Here is a 23,643-nt window from a genome sequence, read left to right on the forward strand (position 1 = left end):
TGACGCTGCAAGTGGATGCGGGTGGGCGGGTAACGCGTAAAAAAACATGGTCGAGTATACTTCCCGAGGGACTAAACTCAATCAACTCAAGATCCCCTGCCACCTCAATTTCCCGCCGATCATCAACAAACCCGCCCCTCCTGGCAACCTGCGACTTTCGGTTTTTCTACACCACCCACCTCTTGGCTGTGTTCCCCCGCATACCATCGCCGTTGCGATATTCGCATCGCTGCGACAAACATACAACAGTCATAAGGTCCCAGCTCGAGTCCTTCTCTCCACCCTACGCCTACTGGCGCCCGATGCGCTGTCAGCCCGCATTCCACCTCCCCCGAAGCCCACCTGGCACCGATCCATCCATTCACTACTCGCCTCGAGCTTGAGGCCAAATCGACTACCATACCCACTCTTGGGTCGCATTCTATTCGCGAACTGGCCACTGCCCATCAAATCCTCGAGAAAGACGGTGTATCGGGCACAGGCGCATTTCGATCCGTGCTTATATACCCCATCTCGCGGACAAGCTTGGATCGAGTTCAATACTCGCCGTCGCAACGTACTACGAGCATAGGACTGTGACACTGTGTTTTTCGATTCAATGGCCGGCACAATGAAGGCTGTTCGCGTGCGCCGTGAGACTCGACGTCTCCACCACTGGCCTGAGATTCAGCTGAATATCTGGTTGATCGTGGTACTTTCGGCCTCGGCAACATGTCTGGGAATCTTCTCTTGGTTCATGATCGTGCAATCGCAGATGGACCTGGGCACCCCTTGGTAGGTCATTCTCTGTCAATTTTCAAGCTGCGACTACCGATTCCATGGATTCAATTTGGTACTGACTCGATAACACCACAGGCTCTTCCCGTACATGGTCGTCGTGAGCGCCCTCGGTGTTACGTTCTTTTTCCTCATTCAAGTCCTTATTGCACGGGGACCGCTACTTCCGGGCATTCTTATCGTTGGCAGCTTCATTCTCTTCGTGCTCTGGTTAACAGGGTTGATCGAGACCTCGTTGCAGCTGTACGGTGTCTCTGGCAATGTCAATGATAATTGCCAGATCTGGGTGGTGGAGAACGAGTCCCGGGGTAACAGCATCAACACACTGGCTTGGTTGACGCAAAGCACAATCTGTAAGTTACTCTTTTCTCGTCTCTCCTATCTTGATGTGTTAAGCAATCCGTCTAACTATTCTTTGCAGGTAATTGCTGGAAAACGGCCTTTGCGTTCGAGCTCGTCAATACGATATTCTATCTATGGATGATGATCATGTCGTGGCAGGTCCATAAGGACTTTTATCACTGATGTTTTTGATGTTTCTATGCTTGATGCTTCTAATCCTGACGCCTCTGATCTTGATGCCCTGCTGTGTTTTATACTCGATCTATTTCCTCGTCATCTCCTGTGATACCATCTTCTTGCATGACCTATGGCGTTGACAAGCATTCTATGCTCTGTATTGTGCTCCATCTCTAGCGTTTCTATTCTATCATATCGTGCCATTCCCTTCTTTCAACTATTAATGAACAAAAGCTATTCTTCTATATGATTGCGGAGCGAAGCGGAGCAATATATTAGTATATACTATACTGTATAGTAGTTTTAAGAACCTTAGAATATAGGTATTAAGATATCCCTACTACCCTTATTACCCTTACTATCCCTACTATCTCTATAGTTGGTAGATAAGTTGGTAGATTTACTACTACCCCTCCACTTGAACTACCATACTTCTACCACTCAGCGAAAGTAAAGCGACTAGCGTGACTGGGGGGGGTTCTAGGGGCTATCCCCCCTTCTCAAGGTCGTTAAACGAAGAAGATTCAGCCGCTAAGTGAGGCAATTACTCTGCTAGACCTACCCAGGATGGGTCCCTGGGCGCGCAGACAGCTTGTATATCGTGCTTGTAGATGCGTTTTGATATCCAGTATTGTATGCAAGCTCGAGGGCCATACACTATCATGGCGGTGTTCCTCCATAAGTGCCGGTCTCGAGAATTTAGGACGCGTTGCGCGTCCCCTGCTTCGCGTTCGCGATGTTTGCCCCCATCACGAGGCATTCCCAAAAAGGCAGGAACGAGGTTATTCGCGTCCCGATTAGGAAAAATAGCCTAATCGCTAGCTCCAAACCTTGATTTTCTAGAGTATAAGAAGGGTCCCCCTCAGGTATAAATACCTCCTCCCACTTCCACGAACTCTCCTTTTTTCTCCTCCCTCCTCCAAGAATATCCACTCTCTCCAGTCCACCCCCATCCATCCTCCATCAAACCAACCTTCAACCTTCAACCTTCATCATACATCTGGACTTTACCTTGCGTTGTTGACACACACCTTGACTCACATCCAACCTTCATCCATCTGGGCCCTTCATTACTTTATTGAATTACTTTATTGAATTACTTGATTGATCCAACACCTCGACTCACAGTCAACCTTCTTCAAGTCTTTATCAACTTCTCCCATCAAAGTTCAACATGAACTCCACCATGAAGAAGCCCTTTACCCGCACCAAGAGCAAGCTTAAGCAGTTCTTGTTTACCTTCTCCCACTTTGCCGCTGTTGTACCAGCTCTTATCCGGTCCTGATCATCATCATCACCATCATCCTGATACAAGACATCCTCTCGTCCTTCACGTCCTTCCTGGCTACCCTCTTCTATCAACGGGTCTCTGCCTCGTGAGCTCACACTTTCTCGGTGTCACGTCAACATCCCCCTTCTGGTGGCTCGCAGATATAAACATACAGGTCAGTCTACTCACACATACCCTCATCCATCTTGCCTTTGACTAACCCCCTCAACAACAACAGGAGCCTACACTAACGTTCTTGAGTGAACCTCATCAGCAATGACCTTGTTGTTTGAGCCTGTGTAGGGCGTGATTGGCCTCAGGGTCCCACTGCCTCACATCTCAGCCTCCTCGTTTATCCCTCTGCTAGTACTCTCGATCAAAAGAGATTACTTCTTCGTTTCCCTGACATATCGGTCTTCGATGCTGTCCTCGTCAGATACTAGCTACGGTATCAATGACTCTTCCCCTTAACACTTCCCTTTCCCCTTTGACATATCCTATCTCATAACATCAGCCTCCTCCATCCTCTCGCCGGCTTGACAATACTCCACGTCCTCATCTTATTTCTGACCCCGGTAACGTCTCAACTCTTGGCCTCTCATCTTTGGTCCTTCTAACACTTGAACTTCGACTCATAATAACTCCGCCTCTTTCATGACACCTCATCACGTCAATACCCCTCCATTTGCTGCCATATATTGGCCTTCCTCCTTTTATCTCACTGCCTTAGCCGTCCAACTTCAAATAACTTCCATCCATCCTGGCCTTCTACACCTACCAATGAAACAAAAAGAAAAAAAGACAACGAAACAACAAACCACACACACATACACACATACACACATACACACATACACACATACACACATACACACATACACACATACACACACACAAAAACAAGACAAAAGAAAACCGCAGCCACCACAACAACAAAAAATGATTCGCATCCTCTTCGTCTGGCCACTCACCATCTGGCTTCATTTCCTTGTTGGCATGAAAAGTCAAACAAAAAGGCATCACCCCTTCAACCGTCTCGATCTTCTTTGAACCAGCTAACAATCTCATATCTTAGGAGCCTACACTGACGTTCTTGAGTGAACCTCGGCAGCAATGACCTTGTTGTCCGAGCCTGTGTAGGGCGTGGTTGACCAACAGTCTACAACAAAAACAACACCACCAAGTCACCACTGCCAGACATTTCAGCCTCCTACAGTTGTTTGCACTACCCTTTTGGTACTGACTCCGTCTTAGATTCCTCCTCCATCCTCTGGACACTTTCACTTCTCAATGTGCCCACCTTTGATACCATTATCTACCTCACATATCAAGCCAATTCTCCGCCTCCTCGGCCCTACACCTTTCGACCTTTCTGGCTCTCTACCTTCTGGCCTTCCACCTTCCGGCCCTCAAGTCTTTAGCCATCTATCCTCTGGCCTTTTGCCTTCTGGTCTTTCGTCTTCTGGCCACAATCTCTTGTTGGCCTGAAAAGTCAAACAAAAGGCATGAACCATTCCACTATCTTAATCTTCGGGCTAGCTAACAATTTCCTCAGGAGCCTACACTAACGTTCTTGAGTGAACCTCGGTAGCAATGACCTTGTTGTCCGAGCCTGTGTAGGGCGTGGTTGACCAACAGTCTACAATAACAACACAAGTCACCACTGCCACACATTTCAGCCTCCTACTATTATTTGAACTACCCTTTTTTGCTACTGACTCCGTCATAGATTCGTCCTTCTTCATGCTACCGATCCTTCCGCGATCTGCCTCACTCAGTCTCTTTCCACCATCGCTTGACACATTGACCTTCAATCACTGTCATGCACCTCCGATACCACAGAACTTCATCTACGTCCTCTCCCACAAGCCAAGGTTAGTAAATACCCAGCCCTGTTCACAATACCTACTAACAATCGCTGTTCTAGACTTGACCACATCTCGAAAAATTCGCTCTATCTAAGCAGACCCCATACCACAAATCTAACTGCTTGAGCCACACCCCGTCCAAACAACCACAACGAGTACACAACACTCAACCAAAAAACCGTACGCCGGACAAACTCGATATCATTGGCATACTGGGAAGGAAATCGGAGTCTCCTCGACTCTTCACACACATCTACCCACACAAACTAATTCGGATATCCCCACTCTGGATATCACTGTTCTCTACATCCCTCAGACCTTCACCTTATCTACTGAATACAACTACCTGATCCCACAAACTTCATATTCAACATTTACAGTAGCCTCTATTGACTTCAAATTGTTTTGCCCAGTAAGAACTTATCAACTGCCATTGCGAAAAGACCAGGCACAGTAGTAGTAATTCGAATTTGTGGATCTAAAATACTAAAATCAAGTACATCTACACTTACTGTAATCTTCTCGGGTGACCCAAGGATGACCCTTGAATTGATTCACCGAGGCATGTGAAAACCCATTATTCTAGACTACTGTTGGAGGTTTTTCTTTTCATGGACATATTCAATTTTTAGAACTTTACATAGCAAGATCCTGAGGCATACACCCCTCTTGTATGAAACACTAGCTACCTTTGACAAAATACACAGATACACAAGTAGAAGATCAAAAAAGACTCTGACAAACGCCACCGCTATGCCAGGCACGCATCGCAACTGCAAATCAGATATGACAACAGACAAGTCGAGGACACCGGAAAAAAGGAAGCCAAAGACTGAAGGGAGGAACCGGAACGCTGTAGGATAATCCCGAGTCATCAGGATAGGCCAAGATGGCTTGAGGCAAACAGACGCGGTTCTTTAGGTTTGCTCGGAAGCTGCCTCCTCGGCACCGGATTCTTTGCTGTAATCCGGATCATCAAAGGCTGCCATCATCTCGCGCTCAAAATCATCTGCGTCCGATTCGTCAACGGCCGTGTCAGATTGAATCTCCTGTTCACCGACAGCAGAAGCGGCCACCTCCTCCCCCTCGTCATCATCATCCGGGGCAGGGAATTGTCCCTTCTCGAACCGCGTCTCTTCCGTCTCCGAACCTCCCGCGGTAGCAACCTCTCTAAGGCCAGTACTCCGCTCATAGGACCGCTTGATGCGTTGTGAAAGACGTGAGCCCTTGGGATCTGACTCGTCGCCGTCTCCATCGGTGGATTCGTCGTCGGGGTTGCCATCGTTTCCTTCCCCGCGCTTGCGCTTCCGACTCGGCTCCGTGGCTTCCTCCGCCCAGAACTCGCTATCGCTCTCGCTTTCGTCGTCGCTGCCCAGGAACTCCTTCAGTTCGTCGTGCACCGCGGCCTGATCGTCTTCGTCATAGCTGAGGGGTGAAGACTCTGTGAGTCCGGTTTCCTTGAACATCTCGTCGCTAGCGTCGTCATCGGTCACGTTCGTCGCTTCGTCTGAAGAAGAAATCCACGAGCTATCGAGAAGTTCGCGGGAACCGGGCGAGAGGAGCTCGCCACGGTCATCTGGGTGAACGGGTAGCAGGTAAGGGTCCTCATCCATGTGTCTCCAGTTGATCAGAGAGTCGTAGAGCCATTGTGTCGTGACGATCTTGATGTTTGGCCAGCGCGTGGCTTCCCGTACTTTGGCGGTGCGATTCCGGCCAGCGACCAGGTGTGTTACGCGCTTGCCGATGTTCTTCAGGACGACTACGCCGAATGTCTTTGCCCAGAGAGAGACTTCTGCGTTCTGGAGATCTTGACCCAGCGGAATCACGCCGGAGAAAACCACCACCACGCCGCCGAGTACTTGGGCTTTGTACAGGGGCATAATGTCCTTGATATCGGGGACTAGTTTCAAGTCCACGTCTTTGTCTTTGGAAGGGGCTTTCTCGCCGCGGAGGGCGGCTACGCGGCCACCCAGAGCATGGGTTCTCTTCTTGTCATACTCCTCAAAGAAGATCTTATGTACCGCCTCCAGACGGTCTTGAAGATGGAAAAGCTCCGTGTCATGATCTACCAGTAGATGGTGTCGAGGTCTGGCCGTCTCCTGCGACTCATCCCCACTGGAAGACGATTCGCTACCATCAGCAGACGCATCGTCGTCTGCATCTAGCTCCTTTTGTTTCTGTAGCAAAGGACGATCTTCAACTTGATGCATGATCGTTTCCTCCTGTGCATCCGTCTGCTCCTGCAAAAGTCTGGGGTCATCCCCACCACCCATCGTCACCAACTGTTCCAAAGCCGAGACCTCCGTCTCCGACCCTGTCTTCATCGTTGCACCGTTGACATGGTGCTCCTGCAACTCCTTGTCCTTCCCCTTCTCTTTCGATGCTCTACTTAGTTTGGGTGGTGCCGCAATCTCTTGCTTCTTAGGCAAGAAGCTGGAATTGATATCGCCAATTCCAACAAAGAAGTCGTAGGGAACGACCTTGATCAAATTGGGAATCCATCGCCACACGTCACCGCGGTCATCAATAATGACGACCATTTTGGTGTCCACCGGGAAGAGTCGCTGCAGGTTCTTGGCCGTCAGACTTCCGCTCTCGTCACGGCTCAGGATGCGGTCTCCGAAGAGCTTGCGGGTTGGGTCAATGAGGTCGGCAATATTCTGGGCGTATGCTCGAGTACCCATGGTGTAAATGTGCAGTTCAAAGAGCTCGGCAACTTTCTCCAGGAAATCCTCCAGTCCGGGTCGGAGCTTGATGTAATACCAACATCCACGCGCCCCCGGAGTATCGTCAACCAATTGGAAAGATCGAACATCCTTCAATGCATCATAATTCGGATTATCCTTATCGTCCTTCCATTCTCCAACGGTGGGATCAACAGTGGCATGGATGATTGTCTGATCCAGATCCACCACCAGTGACAGACGCCGGGACGCCAAAAGACGACGCTTAGCATCCTCCTCAACGCGAGTGGCCTCCTTCTCACTGACGGTCAATGTGGTGTTGTCATGGGTCATCTGGATGGGAGCGCGGAAGGTTTCCGAGATCTCGGTGTTGTAGCTCGATCTAGAGAGACTCGGTCAGTATTGCGACGAAAAGCTAATCCCTCATCCGAGGTCGAATATTGGACGAATATACATACTCAGTCATATCCTTGCCACACTCAGCGCACATGCCACCGAACTGGACCTCATGTGCACACGGCTCCTCAACTTCGACCACATCCACACTAAAGACAACCAATCAGTTACAGCCCACGCAAAGTTGGAAGAAGCATCAGACGATATGACTCACGGTTCATCAATAATATCGCCCTTAGCGATATTCCATTTCACAACCGTGCCATCCACGGTAGATTCAAAACGTGTCGGAAACTTGCGCTGCACCATAACTTGGTTTCCCAGCCCGTCTCCCTCCTCCACAGTAGTCTGGTAAATGTACCAGAAGATAGCCTCATCCCGCGCCACCGTGTCCCCCTCCTTCTTGAGGAGAGAAGTCACGGTGATGGGATAGTGCAGGCTGGGGGGCAACCGGAGGTGCATCTTGGCTCCCAGTCCGCCCCTAAGCGATTGAAACCCACCTTTTCACTCGATATCTCAATCGGACCTGTCAGCAAAGATTGCGCTGAAGTCCTTAACTTCGTGATTCCGCGTCAATAGAAAGCGCGGATGTCGTGTGAGCTTGATCGCGTGCGCTGGCTACAGCGCCATGCCCGACACGAGACGTGTAACGACAACGACAACGGACGAGAATCGCAGAAAGGGTAAGATATGAGGTAAATGAGATTCAAGTAGGATGGATGAAGTGTTTGCGCTGTAGCAAGGACGAGTCCACCAGCGCGTGGGTGAAGTTGGTAGGCAGTCGAGTGGTTGGATATCGCCACACGAACGCAGAGGTGTAAAGGGGAACGTGCGCTTTGGAGGTTGCGGTGCGTGGAAAGATGAAAAGAGATGATACACGCACTGGGTTCTTCAAGCGACGGTGTGTAGGTGTTGTTTGGGATGGATGGGGTGTGTTTGTTCGGTGTGGATTGGAGAGAGGAAGAGCTCAGGCCGGGAACTTGTGCGGGGACAGGCTCAACCGGCTTCCCTTCCATTGAAGGAGCTCCGCTTATGTCAACATCCCATCCACTCCGGAGAGCTACACTACATGGAGGAGCTTGGTACTCTACAACAATAGGCTGAATATAAGTTACAGTCTTATTGTAGCTTTGTGCTATACTCTCTGAACCATTAGTATGTGCTTTTCCAGCTTAGTCCCGGCTTGAGACTGACTTGGGCTGAACAGCACTCATGATTGGCCATTTGAGTAGGAGACCGCTGCAGCCACGGACCTCTCTGGCTCCATCGAAGCTCCTCAGCCCACAGCCATTGGAGCAACTATTATACGCACCAACAGTATCTATGAGTGGAAAACTACCTTAGATCTACAAGAACAAAAGGACCAGGTCAAATACAGAGCTAGGAGGGGAAATTGATTGGTAATAGCTAGACAAATTCAACAAAATGCAAAGTAAATCCACGCTCTTGACAATCTGCACGATCCTCAGCGAGCAAATCCCCAGGAAGGACTGTGCCAGTGGATGGAACAGCATTAAAAAGGAAAAGAATTAAATCGGACAGCAGTCAAGATATGCTTGTAAGCCATGAGGCGCGGATGATAAAAGCAGGCACCTTTACAAACCACAGGTTCCCCCCGGAGAAGAGCCGCATGTACATTGCGTATATACGAGAGATGCGCTCGGCTCGTGTCTCCAGGGTTGTCGGCGGCTACAGCTTCCCCCTAGTGGGATAGTGGATAGACCGTATTTAGGTGGACTTGGCCTTGGCCAGACCAACGGAGCCCTTGCCGTGGTCGTACACGCTGTACCACTTGCGCAGGAACGCATCACCCAGAATGGCCAGGGGACCAACGGGCTCGGGGAAGTCCATGCCCATGAAGCTGCTGATGCAGGAGCCCTGGACCTCGAGAGTGTAGTCGAAGGGGCTGATGGTGAAGTTGTGGCCGGCCAGAGTGAAGGTGATGTCGGGCAGGCTGCTACGCTTGTCACAGTCCACGCTGTACTGGCCAGTGAAGCCCTTCTTGGCACCGATCTCCTTGTTCAGGAGCTCGGCCATGGTGGAGGGCAGAGCAATGAGCGAGGTGCCGGTGTCGAGGATGACACCGGTGTTCTCCAGCTCGGCAGTGGCGTCGCCAAGGGTGATGGCATCAAATTCCACCTCCCAGTAGGCCTTGCGGCGGAGAGGAATGTTGATCATCTCGCCGGTATAGTGGCTCTTGTCAACACCACCGAAAGTGACCTCGGAGTCGTCACCTTCCTTGTTGGCATCACCAAGGTAGAAGGCGAAGACGGGCTCGTCCAGGAGTCCCTGGTCCAGAGCGTTGTAGAAGGGAGGGACCATCTTGTTGACAGAGATGGTGTCAAAGCCCAGACCCAGGATACCGTCGAAACGGCCAAAGGCGAAAGCCAGACCAGGCTCCTCGGTCGCCTCGGCAAAGTCCTGGTGCTTAATCTCCAGGTCGCCGATCTTCAGGGTATCCTGAGACACGAAGCCGCTCAGGCTACCAGATCCGTACTGAATGGCGAACTCGGTACCGTTCTTCTTGTACGAGCTCGAGGAAGACGAGTCATACTTGCTGTGGAGGAAGCAGGCGATCGAGTTGCAGCCCGACGAGGGAACCCAGAGGTTGGAGCTACCAGTGTCGAGGACGACCTTGAAGGTCTGGGGAGGAGTACCCAGTGTGATCTCGGAGAAGTCTAGATAGAGTTAGTAAGGGTGCTTAAACTGTGGTTGACAGATGGTTGTGGATGGACTGTAGGGGAAGGGAGCGGTTTCATGGTTGGTGTGGAGACGATCTGCTTACACTGGGCATTCAGGAAGTTGTCGACCAGCACGTTGTGACCACCTTCGGGCTTGACGGAGGTGTCCTGGTAGCTAGAAGAAGGGCGGTAACCCATGTACTTCTGGCCGAGCGACTGAACATGTCGGTCGATGTTGGCAGCGGTCTGTGATGTTGTTGTTAGCTTTCGGGTACGAAGCACCGCTTCCGGGCGGGGGATAGGCTAATCTCACCAGCTGCTCTTCCAGCGGAATCTTGTTGAGCTTGAGCTTGTGGACCTCAGCAGAGGCAGCGCCCAACAGCGCGGAGGCTGTGAGCAGGGTAATGGACTTCATGATGGGTGTAGGATGAGGAGGGTGATAACGAAGGTGAGGAGGTGAGGGAAGATAAGGACGGGCTGGGGGCGGAGCCTGGAGGAACTGATCGGCATAACGTGATGGGAGTGCGTCATTGCCGGAATCAGCTGGGCCGACCACGGTCAACCCAACCAAGTTGGGGTTACACTCTGGGGACTAAGCTACTTCTGGGGACTGTCCCTAGTCCGGTTTTACCAGAATAAACAAGAAAGACGGTCAATACTGGCCATTTCTCGAGGTGTTTCTACTAGGTTGGAATACCCCCCATGTTACAATCATTGACATGGTAACCACTGGGAAAGGAGGAGGTGGCTGGGCGTTTTTGCCTGCTTGGCGCTAACCGGGGATAACCAGGGAGACGGTCGAAGCGCCGTACCTGGCAGATGCAGAATGAGGTGGCGACAGCTCCCAAGGACATTCTCCGCAAGGTCGCTGTAGGAGTAGTGTGACCAAAAAGATAGACTTATTCGCCTAGTTGTACTGAGTAAACCTCGAAAACACTAATTGAGGCTCTAGACTACTCCCCAAGACCTAGAATCAAGAATTATATCCTTGTAGGATATCGCCCTATCCACGCTAGGCGGAGATCATTTCCATACTACTGATCTGCTTATCTATAGGGTGATCGTCGACAGGTCCAAAATCATAAGTATTATACCCTCCTAATACACCCATATCGAAACAATACTAGCGGCCTGAACAATACCTTCCTACATATGTCCGGTATGATACGGTTTAACAGACCCTGCGTGGTACAATGCAGGTGAAATTTGTGCGTATCGCTTGACCCTTACGTAGTACGGAATGCCTCCTATCACATCGCATCTTATCACGAGTCAAGCCTCCAAAATTGAATCCTGCATGCATTCCCAAGTATCACAGATTATTGATAATACAACGGTCCGGGCCACGCTTTCACCACCCGCATCCACACACTTCCCAGCAAGATGAAGCTTACCGGTAGAAATCGAGACTGTAACAAAGTCAGTAACACAAGACATTGGCGGGCACGAGGCGAGACAAAAAGGCACATACCGGTCATCCTCATGGCCACTCTTCACCTGGGCTGCGTACGCATCCTCCAAGTCGCTCTGGATGATGTTGTATCGGTTCTTGCGCACCGCCCGAAGACCGGCCTCTTGCATGATGGCAGCGATCACGGCACCCGACAGCGGCTCATTACGAACAATCAAAGAGTCCAAATCCACCTCGGGCGACAGAGACATCTTTGATGCAATTGTGGTGAAGATCAGGCGGCGCTCACGGCGGTCGCGCAACGACGGGAACTCAATCTTACGGTCCAGACGACCAGGGCGAAGCAGAGCCGGGTCCAGGGTGTCTGCACGGTTGGTAGCCATGATGACCTTGACGTTGCTAGTTTGCTCGAAACCGTCCATCTGGTTCAGCAGCTCCAGCAAGATACGCTGCACCTCACGGTCGGCACCGGTCTGGGCATCGAAACGCTTGGTGGCGATGGCATCAATCTCATCGATGAAGATGATGGCGGGCGAGTTCTCACGCGCCATCCGGAAAACGTCACGAACCATACGAGGACCCTCACCCAGATACTTTTGTACGAACTCGGAGCCGTTCACGCGAATGAAGCTGGCGGTTGTGCTGTTGGCCACGGCCTTGACCAGCATGGTCTTACCGGTACCGGGGGGTCCATACAGCAAGACACCGCGGGGCGGGTCAATACCTGCATCGCTAGATTAGTATGGTCCCATCATCCATATAGCATCGTATTTGTACCCACCAATCTGTCTGTAAAGGTCAAAGTGTGTCAACGGCAACTCGACCGCTTCCCGGATCTCCTGCTTCTGCATATCCAGACCACCCACGTCGGCGTAAGTAACATCTGGCTTCTCGCTCTCACCCAACATCGCAATAGAGGAGTCGGCTTCGGGGGGAAGAATATCGACGAGGGCATTAGAGTGACGGTGGAGGGCGACCGAGGATGAGGGCTTCAGCTTCTCGCGGTCGAGTGTGGACAGGATGCGGACAACGTAATTCGACCCGGTCGAACTCTGCACGATACCAGTACTGGAAAGGAGCCTGTTAGAAAAAGATAACACCTCTCTTATTAGATTGTAGGGTCAAGCCTACTTCTGATCGATGGCCTCCATGAACTGCCCAATCACCAGTGGCACACTCTGTATCCGTTTGATCTCTTCTTGTGCTCGGACAAGCTCCCTCTTCAAGCTCCTATATTGAATCACAGAAGTCAATCATTGAGTCCGGTTTCCAACCTCCGACATGTTGGGAGGACTTACCTTTGCTCATCCTTGATGTATTCCTCCTGCAGCTGGATGTATCTGTCGAAGGCGTTAGTAACGTCGGAGAGGATTGGGGGCATCCTCATCATCACTGACTCTAGGTGTCTCTGTAGCCGCTTCAGGTTGGCATATTCATCGTTTCCATCGGCTCCAGTGCCCTCCAGCGAGTCCAGGTTAGCAAGGGCATCCAGGGCACCTGGCTTCGGGAGAGGCGTGACGTTGTTTGCCGGGTTCTCCACGGCGACGTCTCCCATGATTGCGATCTTCTATGTGATGGGGAATAAAAGCCGGATATTAGAGGAGATGATGGAGGGTGTTCAAAGATGGGCTCGTAGATCGACGTTGTGAGGCGCGTTGTGCAGGGTCCGGAGATGATGATGAGCCGGCCTTGGAGCTTGGATCGGGCAACATGGAGCTTAATGATCGGTCACGTGACGATGGTCATCGGCCAGCCACGAGCAATCTTACCAGGATATTATGGTGTGTCTTCGAGTTTCTTCCATTTTGAACTCGTCGATAAAGCAACAGTTTAGAGATGCGGTTTTTTGCCCAAATAGCTACTTACGTGCCGGGCAACTCTAGGTTAATCGTCTGCGACAGGTCCGTAATAAGTCTTGATTGACTATATATTTTGATGGCTCCCATCCCACACCACCCATCCATATGCTGGTATAGTACATGAGGCACCACCCCTATTTAACTGAGATAAACTAGGTACGCCGTAACCAATTAATCCATATTTACTGCGTACAAGATTACCTGGTCGGCCATCTCTGACAGCGGTCAGCTAAACATTGTAATTATAAGTGGCTGTTTCGCCCGGGAACCCATGGTCACCATAGAATGTATTGGGGCCAGGCCCAACTTCAGCCCATGGCCAATCAGCCCCATGGTCGGGGCTGTCTTGAGATGATTCGTAGAGATGAGATGATGCTGACAGCACGCTCTCTGTACATAGATCAAGGCAGCTGATCCTGTCCAACCGAGGAAGCAAGTCTAAGATTTTTCCATTATTCCTTATGATCCTTGGTCCTGGCTATTCTGGCTACTCTGGCTGATTAACGAACCCACCTAGGATCGCGGGGGCTCGTGCTGCCATTCACGTCGCTTAGGCTCAGATGTCATTTGAGCCATGAGAAAGCATAAATCCCGTTACGGTGGACCCCCCGGACCAGGATTGGGTTCGTCGATTTAAGTCGGTAGTGGTTGGGCAGATTGGCAGGCCGGCAGACTGGCAGGTTTAGCGGTGGTCGCAAAAGGTGGGACAGGCACAGAAACCATCACGATGCCCCATGCGGATCGAGTCGGATCCTTGCACCACTAGGGGAAGCCCTCTTGGCGGAGTTTTTCTTTTGGGTCCTGGGAACGGCTCCGAATTTCTGCGGAGAGTCTCTTTTTCTCGCTTTTCTTTTCTTGCCTCCTCGGTTTTCTGCGTGACCAGGGGATTGGTTGCGCTCGTCATGATTATCAGACGCTAGTCCGAGCTTTATATAAGGAGAGCCGCGCCCACCAACTGTACCAGTCACTGTGCCTGACGTGGAGATTTCCTTTTCCCCCAGGCCTTTTTCTTCTTTCCCCCAAGATTCCGTCACTTTGATCTTTACGATTCTTATTTTCCCCAGTCACTTCCTTTGGAAAACCATTAAACACTGCATTCTGCCTCTGCTGGGGTGACCCAGTAGTGGCTGGCAAGAGTATACACACTAACCGGACTGGGCGAAGACCGTTGGAATGGATCTTCGCCGAGCTCATTTTGCATCTCCGGCCTGCGACGAGGATTTTTTTTCTCTCCCTCTAATTCTCTTCCCTTGGATATTCCAGATCTTGATGATCTGCCTTTTATAAAGTTATCCTTCTCATCTTCGTGGCCTTGTCTCCTGTCTTCTATCGGTACCTTCGTATAGTTATGAAGACGGCCACCTGCCTAACAAACAGCCTTACTAACCCATGGGCTACAAACCAACAAGACAGAATGTTCAGCCAGGACGTTACTATCCCATTCAAGAAAACACAGAACCTCCTGAAGCATTTCCTGGATGATTAAAAAAAAACAGTGGACAGACAAAGCCAGAAACAGGACTGTGTACGTTACAGTATGAGAAGTGTATTGGTGATTACGAGTCCGCTTGGAACCCGTTGGCCGATGGACCACCGTTGGAGTGAATTACTTACCATACAGGGTATTATCTGGTATCACAGCCACCCAGCTGGGCCATTTCCGACTGCGATGACGGGAACGGGTCTCTTTCTCTCCCCGTATTTTTGTATTTTTCCCTCTTTTTCTCTCTCCACTTCGCCCTTCCATCCCTTAACTGCCTTTGCTTGCTGCCAAAAAGTATACGGTAGGTACGCCTTTTTATTTCTTGCTTCCGTTTGCTTGTATTGCGGCTTTTCTGACCCCCCGTTTCCCCCCCATATCTTCCCCCCCCCCCCCCCGAATTTCCTTCCCTATTGCCCTGTCGCCACGCACCCACCCACTTTTCCCCCTTCCCCCCCTTCTTCCGGGCAGCCCACCGACAGCACACCCCCAGCCCTTATTTGTCTATGATTTCTGGTTTCTGGACCGTCGTTATCGTGCCTCAGGAAAGATCAACAGGCCCTTCCAGCCCAATACTGTACATTTCCCGCCCCCCTTCCCTGCCTGAGCCTCCCTTCCCCAACGTTGGCCCTTCTTCAGACTTATCTTCCCTCCCCCCCCGTGACTCTGTTCCCGCCTCAGGCTCCCACACCACGTGATCCCGGGACCTCCGTCCAAACCTCTCCCCTTCGACCCATCTGCTAATTCCGGGACCCGGCCTTAGCCATCCGATCGCAAGTCGGGAATTTGAGTGATCCAGCCTTGTCGGTATGTATATCATTTTATTCTTCCTTCCCACTCGCCTTTTCCCAATGGTTATTGTTTGTTTCGCGGCTATGATCCCATCCCCCTTCCATCTGAGACCACCCCCGGAAGCGTGTCGCGACCGAGCGCGCAGGCCCTCAACACCGCCGCCCAAGACGCGTTCATTCCATCTTGAGCATTGATGAGAGGGTCACTTTCCCTTTTCCCATTGACGATGGAGATGGAATTGATTGGAGTTGCTCTTGTCGCGATGATGACGCGCCCGCTCAATGGACCTTGCTAACGTTGCCCGGGATGTAGATGGGTTGGAAAAACCACACGACATGAACGCTTGGCTCGCCGACGCCTCGACCATTCCTGGCCAGGATAACGGCGCATTCAATCCCTCTACCATCGACCCCTCAGCCGCCTTTCTCCATGCCTCCCCCAACCCCCAGGATCCAAACCAGTTCCAGCGCATGTTCAATGGCGTGCCAAGGAATGCCTCCCCGGGTTTCCACAACCCGAACCAAGTAATTCCTTCCAAGCGACCGCGGCCAGAAGATGGAATGCCTATGTCACCGCGCCCTGCCCCCGGTGCGGGTGTCACTGGGTCGCGATCGCAGACTCCCCATCAAGTACCATTCCCAGGCTACCAAGGTCCCGCAAATGGCGCCCAGTTCCCTCAACATCCGACTCCTTATCAACATCTCCAACAAGGTGCCTCACCCAATGTGGCCCAGTCACCTATCATCCAAGACTTTGAGCAACAAAGTGTACGCATGGGAACTACCTCACCAAGCCCTTATTCACCAGCCGGTCCACACGTGGGTGGCCCTCACATGTCACCCTCGCAATCGGATGGCAGCCGTGTGAACACCCCACAGAATGGCCAATTTATGCCTGGGCAGGGATTCCCTCAGTCCATGAACCCGCAATTTCAACAGGGACCTGGAATGACTTCGGCAGGACAGCAACCTCCGATGCAGGCACAACAATTTAATGGGATGCAGCAGGTGCCTCAGGGTTATCACCAAGCCATTGCGGCTCAGCAACAGCGGCTTCGTCAAATGCAAATGCAGCAAAGCCAACAGATGAATGCGAACCCTCAAATGGCCGGTCGCCCCCAAGTACCTGGTGGTATGAACCCCATGGCGAATCCCCAGCAAATGGCTGCTATTCGCCAGATGCAGCAGCAGCAACAACAGCAGCAGCAGCAGCAAAGCATGGGAAAGCCTAATAATCCGGAGATGTTTATGAGAACGTTACAAAAATTCATGATGTCACGAAACCTGCCTTTGGACCCCAACCCCATTATCAGCGGCCGTCCCATCAATGTCATGCAGTTGTATGGAACGGTTATGAAAATGGGCGGTTCCAAGAAAGTGACCGCGATGAACTTATGGCCGATGGTTGCACAGCAACTCCAATTCCCTCAAGTCCAGTTCCCCATGGCCGCACAGGAAGTTCGGGAGTACCACCAAAGGAACCTGGCTCCTTACGAGCAGGCATACTTCCAATCCCAATCCAAGCAGTTTGCTGAGATGCAGCAGCAGCAACAGCAGCAGCAGCAACAGCAACAGCAACACCATCAACAGCAGCAACCGCCACCTCCTCAGCAGCAGCAGCAGCAACAGCAACACCCGGTTGGGATTCCCCGCCAGCCGAGCGATCCATCGGCGATCCAATTCCAATCTCCGCAAGTCAAGCCGGGTCAAGGATTCGAGCAACCCCAGCCACCAATTCCCCACACACCTCAACATAGCACCCCCGTCTCCAATAATGCCCAAGCTACCCCGGCCAATGGGTTTGCCACACCCACTCAGGCCCGAAGCCAAAGCAAGCCACCTCAACAGGGTCATCGGCTTAGTGTCTCACGGCAGTCACAGCCCCCTGCTCCCCAATCAGAAGCCGCGGGACAGTTTGCCGCACCGTCTCCATCCCAGCAAGGGAAGTCTTCTATGACTCCAGTCCAGCAACCTGTGCAAGCTCCGGAACCTAAGCCAGACCAAGTAGTCAAGCGGCCGATTGAAGACCCCTTCAAGCCTATGATCATCACTGAGCAACGACTGCATGGTCCCATTCAAGTGGATGAAATGTACCAACTGGGCGAGGAGATTCGAACGCTCAGACCCACATTCCCGAGCTTCGCAGAAATGGGGTTGGTAGATATTCATGCGGTGACCATGAGCTTGAAATCTGGCATTCATGCCGAAGTTCGACTTGCCTTGGACACACTCACTACTCTTTCCTGCCAACATGGCGTTCAGGTCTCACTCGAGAATGCCGAGGACTTGATGGAGAGCCTGGTGGATTGTGCCGATGATCAGGCTGACTTCCTGGCCGAACATTCTCAAGAAGTCTCCGATGTGATATCTCTGCGTTCATATGAAGACGTCACTCGGGGATGTCAGTCCGAACACACATCCCTTGCCGATGTGCATGAATTCGGGAGCCTTGAGCACGAGCTGGACCGTGCGGTAGATCGATTGATATGCATCACGACCATTCTTCGAAACTTTTCGTTTACTGAACCCAACTTTGCGCCATTGGGAATGCCCTCCGTGACCCAGTGTCTTGCAAATATCGTCCGAAACATCGGCACTCGCGACAGGTATCTGCGAACTGACCAAAATCTGCTGGACTTGATGAAAGATGTTGTCATTTTCATGAGCAACTTGGCTCACGTCATGCAAATACCTGGGAAAGAAGAGGCCCTTAGCCTATTGCACTTCCTCCTGGCATTTTCGCCTTTGCCTGGCCCCATAGCTGTGAAGTCGGGCCAGATCATGTTTGCGGCATTTAATCCTTCTATCCACCGATATACCTCTTCTGCCGTCGATGCCCTGGCTAAGCTGTTGGCAAGAGATGACCCGAACCGTATTTACCTCGGTGCCATTTTCTCTGGGGACGGATCTGCACCTCCGCAGCCCGAGCTTCTCACCCGCACATTCGGTCTTGCCATCTGTGCTGTTCCGGATAAGAAGCCTCTGGCAGTTGTGGATGCCCGCATGGCCCTGCTCATGCAGGGTCTTCTGGCAGCTGACGTTCTGACCACGTTTGCCGATGGAGCTTTGGCCAAGCTATGGCTTGGTTCTGTCGACGGGTTTGCCATTCATCTCTTGCGCATTTCCTGTTTGTTGTGCACGGAGCGTCTTCCGAATATCAACCCACGTTCAAGCCGCCAGGCCGAGGCCGAAGCCTATGCATATGGCTCGATCATCCATCGTGGACTCGCCATCCTGCGCCGACTCGCCGAAAAGTCTAAGCAAGTGGACAACGCCTCCCCCCTTCACCTTCCCTCCGGTATCCTCCCCAGCAAAGAGAGCTTGCTTGGTGCCCTGCTTCTTGCGAACATGGACCCTACCATCATCCGTCAACTCCTCACATATGCCAATCTAGCAGAGTAGAGTACACTGTGGCGTTCTTTTCTTTTTGCATCTCGCCTCGCCCTATCAATGTGTTGTGTTCAAGAGACATTGGGTTTGGTGACCATCACGCAAGGTGAGGTGTTGGAAACGAGTTGATTTGCCGCGTGTCCGCTGCATATACGAGAATTTTTTTTTTGAATTTCTATCATGTCATTTGTACTCATGTCTCTAAGCCAGCCAATCTCAGCTTGTCTTTGCTGTCGGTTGTTAAGTCAGGTCGAGTCGGGTCTGGGCAGGCTCGACCTTGTGTTTCTTCCCTATGGATGGGTTCTTCTTTTTTGGGCGCGGGTGGATATCGGGGGTTCCTCTTTTCCTTTTTCTGTGTCCCTTTCTCTGATTACGGGTTTTTTGACCACTTGACTTCTATTGTGAGATAGCGTGTTCGTGTCTTCTCTTTTCTGTGTACAATGCTCAAAATACCCTCGGCTGAATGCGAGAGATTGAGGTTCATTTGATGGGTTATGCCCAAGTGGAATTTGTAAGGGGTTCGATCCTTTTGTAAGACGTGTATCTCTTGGCCTTTGTAGCCTGATGCAATTTCCGTGTGTCCTCATGGATAGAATGGCACTGGATACTGCAAACACCGACAAACATGGTTTCTTTCCACTCTCCTTACTTAACTGAGCACTTCCCCAACGACATCTCTCTTCACCCACCTCTGCTATATACCACTCGTTACCTTTTATATAGATAAGCTCATGGTTTGACTCTTGTCTGCTGCCTTCGATATCGTTTCGCTTCCGATACCTTGTGTTCCTCGCTAAATCGCGCCAGATTACCGTCCTTCCACTCTATTCCTTCTTGATGGAGTGGGGATACAACTCGCCGTCTCTCCAATAACTCGCGCTTCCCTTCCAGGAACTACATCTCATCGCTGTCACACTTGAGAAGCAAGTCAAAGGTTACCGTCGCGAAGATGGAACACTGTTATACTATCAACGATGAAGAAGAAAGATCTTGCCATCTTCAGAGATGGCTTCCTAGCCTGAAGATCATTGTCCGGTCTACCCAAGGCTCGCTTTCGCCAAGGAAACATGCTATACCTTTGAGCATGTTGTGCTTGACGAAGGCTAATATATTAAGTCAATCAAGAGTGGACAGCACCAGACGGTTGCCCTCATCAAATGAAACTCGATTATCGGTTTGACTGCGACACCAATGTGGAATCGAATCCATGATCTCTATGGGTACTTTAGTCTGCTTGGAGGGGGGCCAGAAAGTGGACCGCTAGAGTGACGTCCTATCGCTACCACGCCCGAAGAAGCTGGTTGGAATAATGAACGTACGGTTGAGTGTTCCAACATCAAAGAGCTCTACAAGGCATGGTCAGAGGTGCGGATCCTACCAAAAAGTTTTAGAAAGGTTCCGCACGCATTGGTGAATCCGGTTATGTTGTTTCGGTTGGCGCCTAAGGGCCATATTACTCCTGAGTTGAGTCACGATTGCTTCCCATTCCTGTTCCGTGCCTATCTACCCTATCTATTAGCATCTTCACGCTGGTGATATGCCAATATCTCAGACTGCGGACTACCCGGTGGGTGGTAACAAGCGGGAAGAGATGATTCCGTGTACCAACATGTGACCTCGTCGTCGTGTTCAAAATCAGTGATGAGACCGTGAACGCAGTGATGGCAATCCTCAGATTCACGCAGAACTTTCAGAGACTAGCATATGTTCTATTACGACTACCAATTCACATCATGTGTCTATGAAGACAACTCAATATGCCGGGGAAGTTGACCACAAATATCTTCCTGCCAATGACCTCTAGGTTCTCATGATATTCTCAGCCACAACATGATTCCTGATGGCCCTGTCCTCTTTGAGGCTCCCTCTTGGAGGTTTCAGGTCCAGCGTTCGGTGTTTGCCAGCCTATTCAGGCTGGCTCAAGGCCTTTTCCCTCCCTGTCTCCTAGATAGTCGAACACGCCGTTTTCACTCGACCTCTTGCCTTCTTTGCTCGCTTCCTCTGTGCACAACTACTGCCCTCAGCAGGATTTCCCTTAGGAAGTCTTTGACAGCGCTTGTACTTCAAGGAGCGAAAGGTTGGCACTGCCCCGAGCACTACCAGATTGTTGTACCTTGGACGATAGCCTGGTATTCATTCCTGACCATCTTATGTGTTACAATCACCGGTATGTTCCAGGAGGATGAAATTCGCATTCTCGCAACCATTGGAGCCTATGAGGAAGACTGACCAGTGACGTGGGTATTCAGGAATGAACCTACATCCATGCGATCAGGCCCGACACCTACCCGCGCACCGTGGTTCGCCAGCTCAACACCCATGACGGCAAGCATATCGACGAACTGTGGAGAGTCGAGAAGGCCGGGAAAATGCTTGACCTCGGTGACCAGCAGTATAATCACCTCGTCCTTCTTTTCCGCGGCCTCGTACACGTCGTCAAGTTCTGGACAATTTCGGCTGGGACCCGCGGTGATCCGGACACGCCCAAGCTGATGTTCTCCCGGCGGCCAAGGCAAAGACGATGGGCTTGACACTGAACCACGCCAAGCTCATCGACAGGGTCAAAACTTGCCTCGGTCTACGTATCCATAATTTTATATCTTATTGGGGCTTTCAAGGCGAGAGCGGGTCTCCTGGAAGATGAAGGTAAGGCTTTGTTACTGAGCAGCTTCTATCCATCCACCAGCCCGCAATCATTCCAGCTAACCATAAGCCATGTGACTCTGATAGAATCCCAGATATACACCTGCAATGCAACGCTCAAGCCAGCAGATAATCGACCTAGACGGAAACACTTTTCATACTTCCATTGGCCATACCCCGTTGTTCCAGGCATGACTCTCGGCGTTGGCTAGAGAAAATTGGCACACCCGCAGCATATATTAGCCTGGCTCGACTACATCAGGCGACACTCTACACATTTTACTACAAATCTGCCATTTGCAAGCTGTGCAATATCACATAACGAGAAGGAAAATCGGCATCACCACGAGCGTCTGCTCTTATCAATTTGTATGGCGTAATATAATCGAGTACGCCAGTCTGTGCACGCAGAAAAGCCTCGTTACTTCCTCTTGAATTCATGACCGGCGCCCACCATCACGTCTAAGTCAATGGCCTTCATTTGCATTATGGAGTTGTGAGCAGCTCTACTGGTATTGGCTGGGTGCCCAGTGCTTCGAGGTCAGCTAGTTCGCAACTTCCATGAGGCGCTTGAAAATGAGTAATTAGAGACAGAAACGATGTCAGGAGCTCTGGCTTGGCTTATGTCTACAGGAAGGCATTTGTCAACGGTGCCAAAGTTGCGATAAAAACCATGAAATCCAACGGCATGATTCTCCCGGCAGTACCGTCATACCTCCTCCCCGAACTCACCCAGGTTGAGGAGATGCTAACTGCCAGGGTATACAGTACGGTATAGGTGTATCAGGTACGTGGTCACCAATACAAGTACCGAGGCCATGTCGTATGGTTTTTCCAGAACGTGGCGCGTACGTACGAGATCCTTCCTCAGTTTCCGGAGGAGTCACAGGTCATTATTCTTCGGAAGTCATTTTCCTGCACTTTCAAGCGGCACTGGTGCTCAAATGCAATGTTGTCAAGAACAACCACTGGACGTAAAGGGGTTTCTTGAATTGAGGAAAGGTGGCCCTCAAGATTGACATCTCAGTGTGTACCAGATAGCCTCAGGTAGTGAGAGCCAACCTCTCTTCAATGATAGAAACCACTTCAGTCCATTCTCGCATGCCTCCAATTCCGATGTCTCCACAAGCGAGCATTTTCTGTGAATAGAGATTAGCCAAACGTCCAACATTGCAGCCTAGTGCTTCACATACCCCAATAGGGCTAAAAACTTCAAACCAGCCCTGATTATCCTTATCCTCGTCTCCCTCATCCTTCACCCCCCAATCTTCCTCGAGAACTTTTATTTGTTGCGTGGTAACCGGATGCAACCACATAGCCACATTCATAGCCGGAAACACCACAATCCGCTTCTTCATTCCATCCAACTGCCCCGACGTATCCCAAGCCCGAATTGTATCCGTCAACAAGTTATCTGACATCCCGTGGACAATCTTCGCCAGCGTATTCGCGCTCAGCGGCGCGATGACCAGTATATGTGCCCACTTGCGTAGATTGATATGCAGGATACCCGCGCCGCGAGTCCAGGATTCTCCCATTTCGTCCTTATCCTGGTATATTCCGTCGATGTTGGGGAGGGAAGCGAGCGATTCGATGGTGGGTTGTTCTTGGGATTGGCCGTTGAGAAAGTGTGCGGCGGATTTGGTCAGGATCACTCTGATGGATAGGTTATGGTGTTTTGAGAGAGCGGAGATTATGTTGGGGAGTTTAATAGTTGCGACAGATCCACTCCTAGTATCGGGTTGCAGGATTAGCGCAAGCCGAATGGAAGACGTTGGCAAGGGAACTTACGCAGCTAGGAGGAGATGCTTTTTGCCATCGTCCATTGCAGCGGCGACGGCGTCGGCTGGAGCTATTGAGCTTGCTCGCGACAT

General features: G+C 51.1%; 9 protein-coding genes across 9 annotated transcripts; 4 read left to right on the forward strand and 5 right to left on the reverse strand.

Annotated features, from left to right (window-relative positions):
* Positions 1-610: 610 nt before the first annotated feature.
* N7496_001662 (uncharacterized protein) lies at positions 611-1,302 on the forward strand (the record flags this gene model as incomplete). The annotated part of the gene is made up of 3 exons (XM_056694593.1): positions 611-774; positions 856-1,130; positions 1,199-1,302. 3 exons carry the CDS (start codon positions 611-613, stop codon positions 1,300-1,302), a joined length of 543 nt encoding a protein of 180 aa, XP_056561322.1.
* A 1,143-nt stretch (positions 1,303-2,445) lies between these two features.
* On the reverse strand, positions 2,446-2,771 carry N7496_001663 (uncharacterized protein; the record flags this gene model as incomplete). The annotated part of the gene is made up of 2 exons (XM_056694594.1): positions 2,446-2,651; positions 2,762-2,771. 2 exons carry the CDS (start codon positions 2,769-2,771, stop codon positions 2,446-2,448), a joined length of 216 nt encoding a protein of 71 aa, XP_056561323.1.
* Positions 2,772-5,351: 2,580 nt separating this feature from the next.
* fcpA (protein-serine/threonine phosphatase) lies at positions 5,352-7,976 on the reverse strand (the record flags this gene model as incomplete). The annotated part of the gene is made up of 3 exons (XM_056694595.1): positions 5,352-7,500; positions 7,577-7,663; positions 7,729-7,976. 3 exons carry the CDS (start codon positions 7,974-7,976, stop codon positions 5,352-5,354), a joined length of 2,484 nt encoding a protein of 827 aa, XP_056561324.1.
* A 1,266-nt stretch (positions 7,977-9,242) lies between these two features.
* Positions 9,243-10,610, reverse strand: N7496_001665 (Vacuolar protease A; the record flags this gene model as incomplete). Its single annotated transcript, XM_056694596.1, has 3 exons — positions 9,243-10,192; positions 10,300-10,441; positions 10,509-10,610. 3 exons carry the CDS (start codon positions 10,608-10,610, stop codon positions 9,243-9,245), a joined length of 1,194 nt encoding a protein of 397 aa, XP_056561325.1.
* A 975-nt stretch (positions 10,611-11,585) lies between these two features.
* rpt3 (proteasome regulatory particle base subunit RPT3) lies at positions 11,586-13,161 on the reverse strand (the record flags this gene model as incomplete). The annotated part of the gene is made up of 5 exons (XM_056694597.1): positions 11,586-11,604; positions 11,667-12,330; positions 12,388-12,674; positions 12,738-12,836; positions 12,905-13,161. The coding sequence occupies 5 exons, from the start codon at positions 13,159-13,161 to the stop codon at positions 11,586-11,588; spliced, it is 1,326 nt and encodes a 441-aa protein (XP_056561326.1).
* Positions 13,162-16,018: 2,857 nt separating this feature from the next.
* On the forward strand, positions 16,019-19,138 carry N7496_001667 (putative ARID/BRIGHT domain protein (SWI1); the record flags this gene model as incomplete). Its single annotated transcript, XM_056694598.1, has 1 exon — positions 16,019-19,138. One exon carries the CDS (start codon positions 16,019-16,021, stop codon positions 19,136-19,138), a length of 3,120 nt encoding a protein of 1,039 aa, XP_056561327.1.
* A 2,138-nt stretch (positions 19,139-21,276) lies between these two features.
* On the forward strand, positions 21,277-21,657 carry N7496_001668 (uncharacterized protein; the record flags this gene model as incomplete). Its single annotated transcript, XM_056694599.1, has 2 exons — positions 21,277-21,293; positions 21,402-21,657. 2 exons carry the CDS (start codon positions 21,277-21,279, stop codon positions 21,655-21,657), a joined length of 273 nt encoding a protein of 90 aa, XP_056561328.1.
* A 785-nt stretch (positions 21,658-22,442) lies between these two features.
* N7496_001669 (uncharacterized protein) lies at positions 22,443-22,747 on the forward strand (the record flags this gene model as incomplete). Its single annotated transcript, XM_056694600.1, has 2 exons — positions 22,443-22,536; positions 22,641-22,747. The coding sequence occupies 2 exons, from the start codon at positions 22,443-22,445 to the stop codon at positions 22,745-22,747; spliced, it is 201 nt and encodes a 66-aa protein (XP_056561329.1).
* Positions 22,748-22,812: 65 nt separating this feature from the next.
* Positions 22,813-23,643, reverse strand: N7496_001670 (putative flavoprotein; the record flags this gene model as incomplete). Its single annotated transcript, XM_056694601.1, has 3 exons — positions 22,813-22,908; positions 22,963-23,500; positions 23,561-23,643. 3 exons carry the CDS (start codon positions 23,641-23,643, stop codon positions 22,813-22,815), a joined length of 717 nt encoding a protein of 238 aa, XP_056561330.1.

Source organism: Penicillium cataractarum (assembly GCF_028827025.1).
Source record: "Penicillium cataractarum strain IBT 29864 chromosome Unknown utg000001l, whole genome shotgun sequence".
Classification (NCBI taxonomy): Eukaryota; Fungi; Ascomycota; class Eurotiomycetes; order Eurotiales; family Aspergillaceae; genus Penicillium; species Penicillium cataractarum.